Source organism: Anomaloglossus baeobatrachus, chromosome 11, assembly GCF_048569485.1.
Source record: "Anomaloglossus baeobatrachus isolate aAnoBae1 chromosome 11, aAnoBae1.hap1, whole genome shotgun sequence".
NCBI classification, from domain to species: domain Eukaryota; kingdom Metazoa; phylum Chordata; class Amphibia; order Anura; family Aromobatidae; genus Anomaloglossus; species Anomaloglossus baeobatrachus.
The window spans coordinates 186,976,704-186,991,149 of record NC_134363.1 but is presented as its reverse complement, the minus strand read 5'-3'; the positions used below and the strand labels follow the sequence as shown (position 1 = coordinate 186,991,149).

Genomic DNA, 14,446 nt, shown 5'->3' with positions numbered 1-14,446 from the left:
CTTAGAGGAATTTTCATTTGAGTTGTTAAAATATAAATTGTGCCTCATCTAATTGCTGCCGCTTCACTGATTCTGGAACAGACATTCTTTTTCTTCTGAGCCCTTTTTTTCCAAAGTTATGCCCCCTTTTAATAATTTAAAACCGGGTGTATACCACAGAACTTTTCTGTGGGTGTGGCCGTGATTTGATTGGCCAGCAATCGAAGAGAGAAGTACACGCCCACAGAGAAGTGGTTAAAAGGAAAATTTTAATGTTTATTATCTAGGGTCATAACTTTGGAGTGGAGGGGCCCAGAAGAAAAAGAAAAACTGTCCCAGATTCAGTTCAACAGCGGAAATTGGAGGAGGTACTCCGTTTCAATTAAAAATTAAAGTGAAGCATTCCCTTTAAGAGATGGGGAAACCTCTCCTAGAATGGTGCTCTGTTCCTATATACTGTGTACACTGACTGGCACATAAATCTGCCCTGTTACATGTCCTGCCTCCACTTTTCCACAATCGCTTTCTCCGTCTTAGGCTAGGTTCACACTTCCGTTAAATTGTATCAGTCACAATCCGCTGCTCTGGTAAACAACGGAATCCGTTTAGCAGATACCGTTGTTCCCATAGACTTGTATGAGCGGTGGATTGTGACTGATGATGCTGCGTTGCATCCACCGCCCGACTGAGCAGTCGTGGAACGACTGACCGCGGGGCAGAAAGAACGCAGCCTGTAATGTTTTTTGAGCAGCGCAATCCGTAGGCTTTCGCTGCGCATGCTCTCTCTGGCTCCCTGCACACATAACCAGGATACACATCGGGTTACTAAGCAATGCGCTTTGCCTAGTTACCGGATATTTACCCTGGCTACGTGTGCAGGGAGGCCGACACTTCCCCGCTCGGCTCCGCCCCCTCCCGCACTCCGCATGTATACACACACACTCACCTGTCCCCAGCCATGCAGACCGCGGCACTGACGTCCTCAGTGCCACGGCCCCGCTCGGCTCCACCCATCCCGCACTCCGCCCCCCGCACACAACGGAGTCCGACAATGAATTCTGTTCTTTGTCATCCGCCAAGCAACGCATGTGACTGATGCAAAACAACGGAAATGTGAACCTAGCCTTAGTGTACAGAGGACATATAAAAAGCAGAGAAAAGATAATCAGATGTTATATATATACTATATATACACACTATATAAGATTTATCTTCACAAGGCATTTTGAAAACCACAATCAATTTCAGTGCAGGATACAGCCATCTGAATGGGATCAGAAGTGTCCTCACATGTCTCCCATTTACCTCTTTTCCAGCTGATTTCATTTTTTGGCTTGGACCGAACAAAGACCCATAGTCTATAACTTTTTTGTCCAGTCAAAAATAATGGATAAACCTGTTGGTTTTTTTTTTTATCCCCATTGTTTTTTTTGTAAATCTTAAAAATAAATGACTGATAACTGAACGTGTTTAGCTCTGCACAAACTCATAAAACTAAAGGTAACAGACGCATCTAGTAAAAACAGATAAATCAAAAGTGTTCAACAAAAAAATAATGTTGTTTCCTGGTATCATCTATGTTGGCTGAGGCCCCGCCCCTTCTGGTCACATGGGTATGACATCAGCACAAGTCCTTCTAGCCACTTAGTAAAACGATTATGTAATAGAATTAGCATAAATAACATAGGAGGAGGATGGACAGGCTGGGGGCAGGAATCACTATCAAAACCCACCCCAGTTATCAGCTGATCAGCAGCTGCTGCTACTCAAAACGCTGCTCATTTTACAAACTTTACTTGCTTGTATTTCAAGACCTATACATCCTAGCTGACCACTACAGGTATGTATAGAGTCAGCCTGATAGTGCCAGTATAGCACTGTATGTATAGAATCAGCCTGATAGTGCCAGTATAGCACTGTATGTATAGAATCAGCCTGATAGTGCCAGTATAGCACTGTATGTATAGAATCAGCCTGATAGTGCCAGTATAGCACTGTATGTATAGAATCAGCCTGATAGTGCCAGTACAGCACTGTATGTATAGAATCAGCCTGATAGTGCCAGTATAGCACTGTATGTATAGAATCAGCCTGATAGTGCCAGTATAGCACTGTATGTATAGAATCAGCCTGATAGTGCCAGTATAGCACTGTATGTATAGAATCAGCCTGATAGCGCCAGTATAGCACTGTATGTATAGAATCAGCCTGATAGTGCCAGTATAGCACTGTATGTATAGAGTCAGCCTGATAGTGCCAGTATAGCACTGTATGTATAGAATCAGCCTGATAGTGCCAGTATAGCACTGTATGTATAGAATCAGCCTGATAGCACCAGTATAGCTCTGTATGTATAGACTCAGCCTGATAGTGCCAGTATAGCACTGTATGTATAGAATCAGCCTGATAGCGCCAGTATAGCACTGTATGTATAGAATCAGCCTGATAGTGCCAGTATAGCACTGTATGTATAGAATCAGCCTGATAGCGCCAGTATAGCACTGTATGTATAGAATCAGCCTGATAGTGCCAGTATAGCACTGTATGTATAGAATCAGCCTGATAGTGCCAGTATAGCACTGTATGTATAGAATCAGCCTGATAGTGCCAGTATAGCACTGTATGTATAGACTCAGCCTGATAGTGCCAGTATAGCACTGTATGTATAGAATCAGCCTGATAGCGCCAGTATAGCACTGTATGTATAGAATCAGCCTGATAGCGCCAGTATAGCACTGTATGTATAGAATCAGCCTGATAGTGCCAGTATAGCACTGTATGTATAGAGTCAGCCTGATAGTGCCAGTATAGCACTGTATGTATAGAATCAGCCTGATAGTGCCAGTATAGCACTGTATGTATAGAATCAGCCTGATAGCACCAGTATAGCTCTGTATGTATAGACTCAGCCTGATAGTGCCAGTATAGCACTGTATGTATAGAATCAGCCTGATAGCGCCAGTATAGCACTGTATGTATAGAATCAGCCTGATAGTGCCAGTACAGCACTGTATGTATAGAATCAGCCTGATAGTGCCAGTATAGCACTGTATGTATAGAATCAGCCTGATAGTGCCAGTATAGCACTGTATGTATAGAATCAGCCTGATAGTGCCAGTATAGCACTGTATGTATAGAATCAGCCTGATAGCGCCAGTATAGCACTGTATGTATAGAATCAGCCTGATAGTGCCAGTATAGCACTGTATGTATAGAGTCAGCCTGATAGTGCCAGTATAGCACTGTATGTATAGAATCAGCCTGATAGTGCCAGTATAGCACTGTATGTATAGAATCAGCCTGATAGCACCAGTATAGCTCTGTATGTATAGACTCAGCCTGATAGTGCCAGTATAGCACTGTATGTATAGAATCAGCCTGATAGCGCCAGTATAGCACTGTATGTATAGAATCAGCCTGATAGCGCCAGTATAGCACTGTATGTATAGAATCAGCCTGATAGCGCCAGTATAGCACTGTATGTATAGAATCAGCCTGATAGTGCCAGTATAGCACTGTATGTATAGAATCAGCCTGATAGTGCCAGTATAGCACTGTATGTATAGAATCAGCCTGATAGTGCCAGTATAGCACTGTATGTATAGAATCAGCCTGATAGTGCCAGTATAGCACTGTATGTATAGACTCAGCCTGATAGTGCCAGTATAGCACTGTATGTATAGAATCAGCCTGATAGCGCCAGTATAGCACTGTATGTATAGAATCAGCCTGATAGCGCCAGTATAGCACTGTATGTATAGAATCAGCCTGATAGTGCCAGTATAGCACTGTATGTATAGAGTCAGCCTGATAGTGCCAGTATAGCACTGTATGTATAGAATCAGCCTGATAGTGCCATTATAGCACTGTATGTATAGAATCAGCCTGATAGCACCAGTATAGCTCTGTATGTATAGACTCAGCCTGATAGTGCCAGTATAGCACTGTATGTATAGAATCAGCCTGATAGCGCCAGTATAGCACTGTATGTATAGAATCAGCCTGATAGCGCCAGTATAGCACTGTATGTATAGAATCAGCCTGATAGCGCCAGTATAGCACTGTATGTATAGAATCAGCCTGATAGCGCCAGTATAGCACTGTATGTATAGAATCAGCCTGATAGTGCCAGTATAGCACTGTATGTATAGAATCAGCCTGATAGCGCCAGTATAGCACTGTATGTATAGAATCAGCCTGATAGCGCCAGTATAGCACTGTATGTATAGAATCAGCCTGATAGCGCCAGTATAGCACTGTATGTATAGAATCAGCCTGATAGTGCCAGTATAGCACTGTATGTATAGAATCAGCCTGATAGTGCCAGTATAGCACTGTATGTATAGAATCAGCCTGATAGCGCCAGTATAGCACTGTATGTATAGAATCAGCCTGATAGTGCCAGTATAGCACTGTATGTATAGAGTCAGCCTGATAGTGCCAGTATAGCACTGTATGTATAGAATCAGCCTGATAGTGCCAGTATAGCACTGTATGTATAGAATCAGCCTGATAGCGCCAGTATAGCTCTGTATGTATAGACTCAGCCTGATAGTGCCAGTATAGCACTGTATGTATAGAATCAGCCTGATAGCGCCAGTATAGCACTGTATGTATAGAATCAGCCTGATAGCGCCAGTATAGCACTGTATGTATAGAATCAGCCTGATAGCGCCAGTATAGCACTGTATGTATAGAATCAGCCTGATAGTGCCAGTATAGCACTGTATGTATAGAATCAGCCTGATAGTGCCAGTATAGCACTGTATGTATAGAATCAGCCTGATAGTGCCAGTATAGCACTGTATGTATAGAATCAGCCTGATAGTGCCAGTATAGCACTGTATGTATAGACTCAGCCTGATAGTGCCAGTATAGCACTGTATGTATAGAATCAGCCTGATAGCGCCAGTATAGCACTGTATGTATAGAATCAGCCTGATAGCGCCAGTATAGCACTGTATGTATAGAATCAGCCTGATAGTGCCAGTATAGCACTGTATGTATAGAGTCAGCCTGATAGTGCCAGTATAGCACTGTATGTATAGAATCAGCCTGATAGTGCCATTATAGCACTGTATGTATAGAATCAGCCTGATAGCACCAGTATAGCTCTGTATGTATAGACTCAGCCTGATAGTGCCAGTATAGCACTGTATGTATAGAATCAGCCTGATAGCGCCAGTATAGCACTGTATGTATAGAATCAGCCTGATAGCGCCAGTATAGCACTGTATGTATAGAATCAGCCTGATAGCGCCAGTATAGCACTGTATGTATAGAATCAGCCTGATAGCGCCAGTATAGCACTGTATGTATAGAATCAGCCTGATAGTGCCAGTATAGCACTGTATGTATAGAGTCAGCCTGATAGTGCCAGTATAGCACTGTATGTATAGAGTCAGCCTGATAGTGCCAGTATAGCACTGTATATATAGAATCAGCCTGAAAGCGCCAGTATAGCACTGTATGTATAGAATCAGCCTGATAGTGCCAGTATAGCACTGTATGTATAGAATCAGCCTGATAGTGCCAGTATAGCACTGTATGTATAGAGTCAGCCTGATAGTGCCAGTATAGCACTGTATGTATAGAATCAGCCTGATAGTGCCAGTACAGCACTGGCTTTAAGTTGTAAAGGAAAATCCTGAATTTTTTACCCACAATAACCAAATGAGCTCTTGCTTGACCTCCATGGGTCCAGAGCTTTGTCAGCTGCTGCCACAGTTTTTATTGATCGGATGCAGCGGTGACATCAAGTTGACAGCGCTGCAGCCAATCAGTGAGTTCAGTCGATGTAGATGGCAAAAGCCCCTGAGCTTAGCGATTGCCTGCAGACTTTCAACAAAGACTGGGGCAACGGCCAATAAAAAACCCTGAGCCCATGGAGCGTGAGGGTATTATGCACATCACTGATATTGTGGACAAAAGAACAATTGCAGAGCTTGAAAATGGTGCAGAATTTAAATGCAAAGTCTATTGTTACATTGCAGAAGTTTTCATTGTGTGGCGGCAGAGCATTGGCCTTATTGGAGGTCATCGCTGGCAGGTCTGTACAATGATTACTTATCATAGAATCTACCATCTCATCACTAACGTCTCGGCTTTTGTGTCTGTGCAGATGACGGCCACGGCTCAGCAGACTGCCAAGGCCCAGCCAGTCCACCTCCCAGCATCCTCTGCGGCAGCCAACCCTGTCCCTGGTGCACCGATTGACCCTCAGGCTCAGCTGGAAGCTGACAAGCGTGCTGTCTACAGGTACTTGAAAGAGCTTCTTGCAGACTCTGTAAAATGCTAATGCTCTGCTCCATAGCGATGTGCCAAGGTACAGTGTGAATTCAGCCGCAGGCGAACTTGTCAGCATGATTCTTGTGTTAGGAGAACTTGTCATCGCCTCTTTCTCTCTTTTCATTTCCTCAACAACATGACTTTAAAATGGGATTAAAGACAAAGCTCAGATCAGTGAATGTGGTGGGTGCTGATGGCAGCACTCCTGACAAGAGACGCGGCCTGAACCCCTGCTCCTCCGGGCCCAGACGTCTCCCCGGGTTGTTGGCGTTTTTTATTTCTCACACTCTTAGAGTTGTCATTTTTTTTTCTATTTAGTAATTTATATCTCTATTATAGAAAACTGTGATTCTGGTCTGTAATGATTCCATTCACTGGCTGCAAGCACAGGGTTTACCTGCCATGTGCTACAATACAACAGCAGAACTATATACTACTCATTGAAGTAATCTCGTCTACATTGAGACAGAAAAGCCATTTAGACGTCGTTTCACATCATCTCACTTTATCCTGTGAATTACAACAAATATAATAGGCAAATAGCTCTTTGCCATATATATTGCTTCTTCATCTCTGAAGAAGGGGTGGCGAGGAGGACAGAAGAGACTGAATGTGGGGGACAAACGAGTCTGGAGGAGGAGGAGGACAGAGTCTGCAGGAGCAGGGAGGACACAGGAGTCTGGAGTGATGATAGAGAAGTCAGGATGAGGAGGGAGAACAAAGGAGTCTGGAGAAGGGAGGTAGAGCAGAGGAGTCTGCAGCAGGAGGGCGGACAGAGGAGTCTGCAGCAGGAGGGAGGACAGAGGAGTCTGCAGCAGGAGGGAGGACAGAGGAGTCTGCAGCAGGGGGGGAGGACAGAGGAGTCTGCAGCAGGAGGGGAGGACAGAGGAGTCTGCAGCAGGAGGGCGGACAGAGGAGTCTGCAGCAGGAGGGAGGACAGAGGAGTCTGCAGCAGGAGGGAGGACAGAGGAGTCTGCAGCAGGAGGGCGGACAGAGGAGTCTGCAGCAGGAGAGAGGACAGAGGAGTCTGCAGCAGGAGGGAGGACAGAGGAGTCTGCAGCAGGAGGGCGGACAGAGGAGTCTGCAGCAGGAGGGCGGACAGAGGAGTCTGCAGCAGGAGGGCGGACAGAGGAGTCTGCAGCAGGAGGGAGGACAGAGGAGTCTGCAGCAGGAGGGAGGACAGAGGAGTCTGCAGCAGGAGGGCGCACAGAGGAGTCTGCAGCAGGAGGGAGGACAGAGGAGTCTGCAGCAGGAGGGAGGACAGAGGAGTCTGGAGAAGGGAGGTAGAGCAGAGGAGTCTGCAGCAGGAGGGCGGACAGAGGAGTCTGCAGCAGGAGGGAGGACAGAGGCGTCTGGAGAAAGGAGGTAGAGCAGAGGAGTCTGCAGCAGGAGAGAGGACAGAGGAGTCTGGAGAAGGGAGGTAGAACAGAGGAGTCTGCAGCAGGAGGGAGGACAGAGGAGTCTGGAGTGATGATAGAGGAGTCAGGATGAGGAGGGAGAACAAAGGAGTCTGGAGAAGGGAGGTAGAACAGAGGAGTCTGCAGCAGGAGGGCGGACAGAGGAGTCTGGAGAAGGGAGGTAGAACAGAGGAGTCTGCAGCAGGAGGGCGGACAGAGGAGTCTGCAGCAGGAGGGCGGACAGAGGAGTCTGGAGAAGGGAGGTAGAACAGAGGAGTCTGCAGCAGGAGGGAGGACAGAGGAGTCTGGAGAAGGGAGGTAGAACAGAGGAGTCTGCAGCAGGAGGGCGGACAGAGGAGTCTGCAGCAGGAGGGCGGACAGAGGAGTCTGCAGCAGGAGGGAGGACAGAGGAGTCTGGAGAAGGGAGGTAGAACAGAGGAGTCTGCAGCAGGAGGGCGGACAGAGGAGTCTGCAGCAGGAGGGAGGACAGAGGAGTCTGGAGAAGGGAGGTAGAACAGAGGAGTCTGCAGCAGGAGGGAGGACAGAGGAGTCTGGAGAAAGGAGGTAGAGCAGAGGAGTCTGCAGCAGGAGGGAGGACAGAGGAGTCTGGAGAAGGGAGGTAGAACAGAGGAGTCTGCAGCATGAGGGAGGACAGAGGAGTCTGGAGTGATGATAGAGGAGTCAGGATGAGGAGGGAGGACAGAGGAGTCTGGAGAAGGGAGGTAGAACAGAGGAGTCTGCAGCAGGAGGGCAGACAGAGGAGTCTGCAGCAGGAGGGAGGACAGAGGAGTCTGCAGCAGAAGGGAGGACAGAGGAGTCTGCAGCAGGAGGGAGGACAGAGGAGTCTGCAGCAGGAGGGAGGACAGAGGAGTCTGCAGCAGGAGGGAGGACAGAGGAGTCTGCAGCAGGAGGGAGGACAGAGGAGTCTGGAGAAGGGAGGTAGAACAGAGGAGTCTGCAGCAGGAGGGCAGACAGAGGAGTCTGCAGCAGGAGGGAGGACAGAGGAGTCTGCAGCAGGAGGGAGGACAGAGGAGTCTGCAGCAGGAGGGAGGACAGAGGAGTCTGAAGCAGGAGGGAGGACAGAGGAGTCTGCAGCAGGAGGGAGGACAGAGGAGTCTGGAGAAGGGAGGTAGAGCAGAGGAGTCTGCAGCAGGAGGGAGGACAGAGGAGTCTGGAGAAGGGAGGTAGAGCAGAGGAGTCTGCAGCAGGAGGGAGGACAGAGGAGTCTGCAGCAGGAGGGAGGACAGAGGAGTCTGCAGCAGGAGGGAGGACAGAGGAGTCTGCAGCAGGAGGGAGGACAGAGGAGTCTGCAGCAGGAGGGCGGACAGAGGAGTCTGCAGCAGGAGGGCGGACAGAGGAGTCTGCAGCAGGAGGGCAGACAGAGGAGTCTGCAGCAGGAGGGCGGACAGAGGAGTCTGCAGCAGGAGGGCATACAGAGGAGTCTGCAGCAGGAGGGCGGACAGAGGAGTCTGCAGCAGGAGGGCGGACAGAGGAGTCTGCAGCAGGAGGGCGGACAGAGGAGTCTGCAGCAGGATGGCGGACAGAGGAGTCTGCAGCAGGAGGGAAGACAGAAGTGTCTGGAGGAAGGACAGAACGGTTTGCAGGAGAGGGGTAGAATAAAGGAGTCTGGAGGAGAGAGGTAGAACAGAGTTGTCTGAAGGAGAGCGGTAGAACAGAGGAGTCTGGGGTGAGGATAGAGGAATCTGGAGGAGAAGGGAAAACAAGAGTCTAGGGAAAACTGAGGAGTTTGCAGTAGATGGGACAATAAGAAAAGTCTGGAGGAGAGAAGTAGAACAGAGGAGTCTGGAAGGAGGACACAGGAGTCTGTGGTGAGGACAGAGGAGTCTTGAGGAGGAGGAAAACAAAGGAATCAAGAGGAGGCGGGAGAAAAGAAGAGTCTGGAGGAGGAGGGAGAACAGAGGTGTCTGGAGGAGAGAGGTAGAACACAGGAGTCTGGAGAGAGGACAGAGGTGTCTTGAACAGGGAGAGAGGACATAGGAGTCTGAAGGAGAGAGTCAGAACAGAGGAGTTAGGACAGAAAACAAAGGAATCTGGAGAAAGGAGGGAGGACAGAGGAATCTGAAGGAGGAGCGCAAAGAAGACTGAAGGTGGGTTACTGAGTAGTCTTGAGGAGGAGTGGGGACTGAGGAGTTTAGAGGAGGAGTGAGAACAGAGGGGTCTGTAGGAGAGAGATAGAAAAGACTGGATGAGAGAACAGAGGAGGAGGGAGGACAGGAGGGTTTGAAGGGAGGAGATCGAACAGAGGAGTCTGCAGGAAAAAGGTAGAACAGAAGACACTGGATAAGAGAGGTAGAACAGAAGCGTGTGGAGGAGAGCGGTAGAACAGAGGAGTCTGGAGGTGCAGGGAGGACATAATAGTCTGCAAGAGAGAGGTAGGATAGAGGAGTCTGGAGGAGAGAGGTAGGATAGAGGAGTCTGGAGGAGAGCGGTATAACAGAGGAGTCTGGAGGAGAGCGGTATAACAGAGGAGTCTGGAGGAGAGCGGTATAACAGAGGAGTCTGGAAGAGAGCGGTAGAACAGAGGAGTCTGGAGGAGAGCGGTAGAACAGAGGAGTCTGGAGGAGAGCGGTATAACAGAGGAGTCTGGAGGAGAGCGGTATAACAGAGGAGTCTAGAGGAGAGAGAACAGAAAAGTCTAGAGGAGAGCGGTAGAACAGAGGAGTCTGGAGAGAGAATACAGGAGTCTGGAGTAAGGATAGAGGAGTCTGGAGGAGAAAGGTAGAACAGGAGAGTCTGGAGAAGAGAGAAAGAACAGAGGAGTCTTGAGGAGAGAGGTAGAACAGAGGAGTGTATAGGAGAAAGGTAGAAAAGATAAGGGAGAAGGGAGGACAGAAGGGTCTAGAGGGTGGAAGGAGGACAGAAGGGTCTGCAGGTCAGAGGTAGAATAAAGGAGTCTGGAGGAGAGAGATAGAACATAGCAGTGTGGAGTAAGGATAGAAGAGTCTGGAAGAGGAGGGAAAGCAAAATAACTTAAAGGAGGAGGAGGGAGAATAGAGGAGTCTGTGGGAGAGGGGTAGAACAAATTAGGCTGAAGGAGAGTGAACAGAGGGGTCTGGAGGAGGGGAAAAAAGGAGTCTGCAGGACTAGGGAGGACAGAAGAGTCTGAAAAGAGGAGGTAGAACAGAGGAGTCTGGAGAAGAGCTGTAGAACAGAGGACTCTGTAGGAAGGATACAGGAGTCTGGAGTAAGGATAGAGGAGTCTGCAGGAGAAGGGAGGACAGAGGAGTCTAAAGGAAAAAGCTAGAACAGAGGAGTCTGGAGGGGAGTAGTAGAACGACAAGTATGGAGGAGACAGGTGGAACAGAGGAGTCTGGACAGAGGAGAAGGAAGGACAACAGAGGAGTCTGGAGGGAGGAGAATGAGGGAGGACTGAGGATTCCAGAGGAGAGAGGTGGAACAGAGAAGTCTGGAACACAGGGGTAGGAGTCTAGAGGAGAGCAGTAGAAGGAAGGAGCCTGGAGTGAGGACAGAGGAGTCTGGAGGAGAGAGGTAGAACAGAGGAGTCTGGACAGAGGAGAAGGAGGGAGGACAGAGGAGTCTGGAGGAGGGAGGTAGAACAGAGGAGTTTGGACAGAGGAGAAGGAGGGAGGACAGAGGAGTCTGGAGGAGGAGTAAGGACAGTGAGGACTGGAAGATGAGGGAAGACAAGGGAGTCTGGAGGAGAAAGGTAGAACAGAGGAGTCTAGAGGAAGCAGGAGGTGTTGTATGGGGCTTTAGGGCAATTCAAGTTATTGTGGAGGAAAGAGTAGTCCTTAGAAGGGAGGCAGAGACGTCTGTGGGAGGTATAGCGGGTTTGGAGGTGGTACAGAAGGACTGGAGGAGTTCAGATTAGTATGGAGGGGTAGAGATGGAGGACAGAGGAGGTTGGATGAGGGCACTGAAGTCTCCAGCAGCTCCTAACTTGTCTTTCCCAATGAGACACACATGCATCCTCAGCCAGAGTGTGCATGTGTTTGGGGGTCTTGTGTATGGGCGTTATGTCGTGTGTATGGGGGTCGTGTCGTGTGTATGGGGGTCGTGTCGTGTGTATGGGAGTCGTGTCGTGTGTATGGGGGTCGTGTCGTGTGTATGGGGGTCGTGTCGTGTGTATGGGGATCGTGTCGTGTGTATGGGGGTCGTGTAGTGTGTATGGGGGTCGTGTCGTGTGTATGGGGGTCGTGTCGTGTGTATGGGGTTCGTGTCGTGTGTATGGGGTTCGTGTCGTGTGTATGGGGGTCGTGTCGTGTGTATGGGGGTCGTGTCGTGTGTATGGGGGTCGTGTCGTGTGTATGGGGCTCGTGTCGTGTGTATGGGGGTCGTGTCGTGTGTATGGGGTCGGGGGAGGGAGCGCTCTGGGGTACGGGCACTGTCTGTGTGTGGGGGTCGGGGGAGGGAGCGCTCTGGAGTACGGGCACTGTCTGTGTATGGGGTCGGGGGAGGGAGCGCTCTGGGGTACGGGCACTGTCTGTGTATGGGGTCGGGGGAGGGAGCGCTCTGGAGTACGGGCACTGTCTGTGTATGGGGTCGGGGGAGGGAGCGCTCTGGAGTACGGGCACTGTCTGTGTATGGGGTCGGGGGAGGGAGCGCTCTGGAGTACGGGCACTGTCTGTTTATGGGGTCGGGGGAGGGAGCGCTCTGGAGTACGGGCACTGTCTGTGTATGGGGTCGGGGGAGGGAGCGCTCTGGAGTACGGGCACTGTCTGTGTGTGGGGGTCGGGGGAGGGAGCGCTCTGGAGTACGGGCACTGTCTGTGTTTGGGGTCGGGGGAGGGAGCGCTCTGGAGTACGGGCACTGTCTGTGTATGGGGTCGGGGGAGGGAGCGCTCTGGAGTACGGGCACTGTCTGTGTTTGGGGTCGGGGGAGGGAGCGCTCTGGAGTACGGGCACTGTCTGTGTGTGGGGGTCGGGGGAGGGAGCGCTCTGGAGTACGGGCATTGTCTGTGTATGGGGTCGGGGGAGGGAGCGCTCTGGAGTACGGGCACTGTCTGTGTATGGGGTCGGGGGAGGGAGCGCTCTGGAGTACGGGCACTGTCTGTGTGTGGGGGTCGGGGGAGGGAGCGCTCTGGAGTACGGGCACTGTCTGTGTGTGGGGGTCGGGTGAGGGAGCGCTCTGGAGTACGGGCACTGTCTGTGTATGGGGTCGGGGGAGGGAGCGCTCTGGAGTACGGGCACTGTCTGTGTGTGGGGGTCGGGGGAGGGAGCGCTCTGGAGTACGGGCACTGTCTGTGTATGGGGTCGGGGGAGGGAGCGCTCTGGAGTACGGGCACTGTCTGTGTATGGGGTCGGGGGAGGGAGCGCTCTGGAGTACGGGCACTGTCTGTGTATGGGGTCGGGGGAGGGAGCGCTCTGGAGTACGGGCACTGTCTGTGTATGGGGTCGGGGGAGGGAGCGCTCTGGAGTACGGGCACTGTCTGTGTATGGGGTCGGGGGAGGGAGCGCTCTGGAGTACGGGCACTGTCTGTGTATGGGGTCGGGGGAGGGAGCGCTCTGGAGTACGGGCACTGTCTGTGTGTGGGGGTCGGGGGAGGGAGCGCTCTGGAGTACGGGCACTGTCTGTGTATGGGGTCGGGGGAGGGAGCGCTCTGGAGTACGGGCACTGTATGGGGTCGGGGGAGGGAGCGCTCTGGAGTACGGGCACTGTCTGTGTGTGGGGGTCGGGGGAGGGAGCGCTCTGGAGTACGGGCACTGTCTGTGTATGGGGTCGGGGGAGGGAGCGCTCTGGAGTACGGGCACTGTCTGTGTGTGGGGTCGGGGGAGGGAGCGCTCTGGAGTACGGGCACTGTCTGTGTATGGGGTCGGGGGAGGGAGCGCTCTGGAGTACGGGCACTGTCTGTGTGTGGGGGTCGGGGGAGGAAGCGCTCTGGGGTACGGGCACTGTCTGTGTGTATGGGGTCGGGGGAGGGAGCGCTCTGGAGTACGGGCACTGTCTGTGTGTGGGGGTCGGGGGAGGGAGCGCTCTGGAGTACGGGCACTGTCTGTGTGTGGGGGTCGGGGGAGGGAGCGCTCTGGAGTACGGGCACTGTCTGTGTGTGGGGGTCGGGGGAGGGAGCGCTCTGGAGTACGGGCACTGTCTGTGTGTGGGGGTCGGGGGAGGGAGCGCTCTGGAGTACGGGCACTGTCTGTGTGTGGGGGTCGGGGGAGGGAGCGCTCTGGAGTACGGGCACTGTCTGTGTGTGGGGTCGGGGGAGGGAGCGCTCTGGAGTACGGGCACTGTCTGTGTATGGGGTCGGGGGAGGGAGCGCTCTGGAGTACGGGCACGGTCTGTGTATGGGGTCGGGGGAGGGACCGCTCTGGAGTACGGGCACTATCTGTGTGTGGGGGTCGGGGGAGGGACCGCTCTGGAGTACGGGCACTGTCTGTGTGTGGGGGTCGGGGGAGGGAGCGCTCTGGAGTACGGGCACTGTCTGTGTGTGGGGGTCGGGGGAGGGAGCGCTCTGGAGTACGGGCACTGTCTGTGTGTGGGGGTCGGGGGAGGGAGCGCTCTGGAGTACGGGCACTGTCTGTGTGTGGGGGTCGGGGGAGGGAGCGCTCTGGAGTACGGGCACTGTCTGTGTGTGGGGGTCGGGGGAGGGACCGCTCTGGAGTACGGGCACTATCTGTGTGTGGGGGTCGGGGGAGGGAGCGCTCTGGAGTACGGGCACTGTCTGTGTGTGGGGGTCGGGGGAGGGAGCGCTCTTGAGTACGGGCACTGTCTGTGTGGATTCCGGATGGCTCTGCCTGCTGTTGCTGGAGGATGGAGGATTGCAGGGACGATGCCTCTGTTAGAATTTTTTTTCTTTTGCA

General features: G+C 51.9%; 1 protein-coding gene across 8 annotated transcripts in view; it reads left to right on the top strand.

Annotated features, from left to right (window-relative positions):
• The window catches only part of PKNOX2 (PBX/knotted 1 homeobox 2), a 410,686-nt gene that overhangs the window by 339,509 nt on the left and 56,731 nt on the right, over positions 1-14,446 (top strand). For all 8 annotated transcript variants that reach the window (XM_075328081.1, XM_075328085.1, XM_075328082.1 and 5 more), the window contains one exon: positions 6,101-6,237. In XM_075328081.1, coding sequence (XP_075184196.1) covers positions 6,101-6,237 — 137 coding nt within the window. The remainder of the gene's footprint in view (positions 1-6,100; positions 6,238-14,446) is intronic.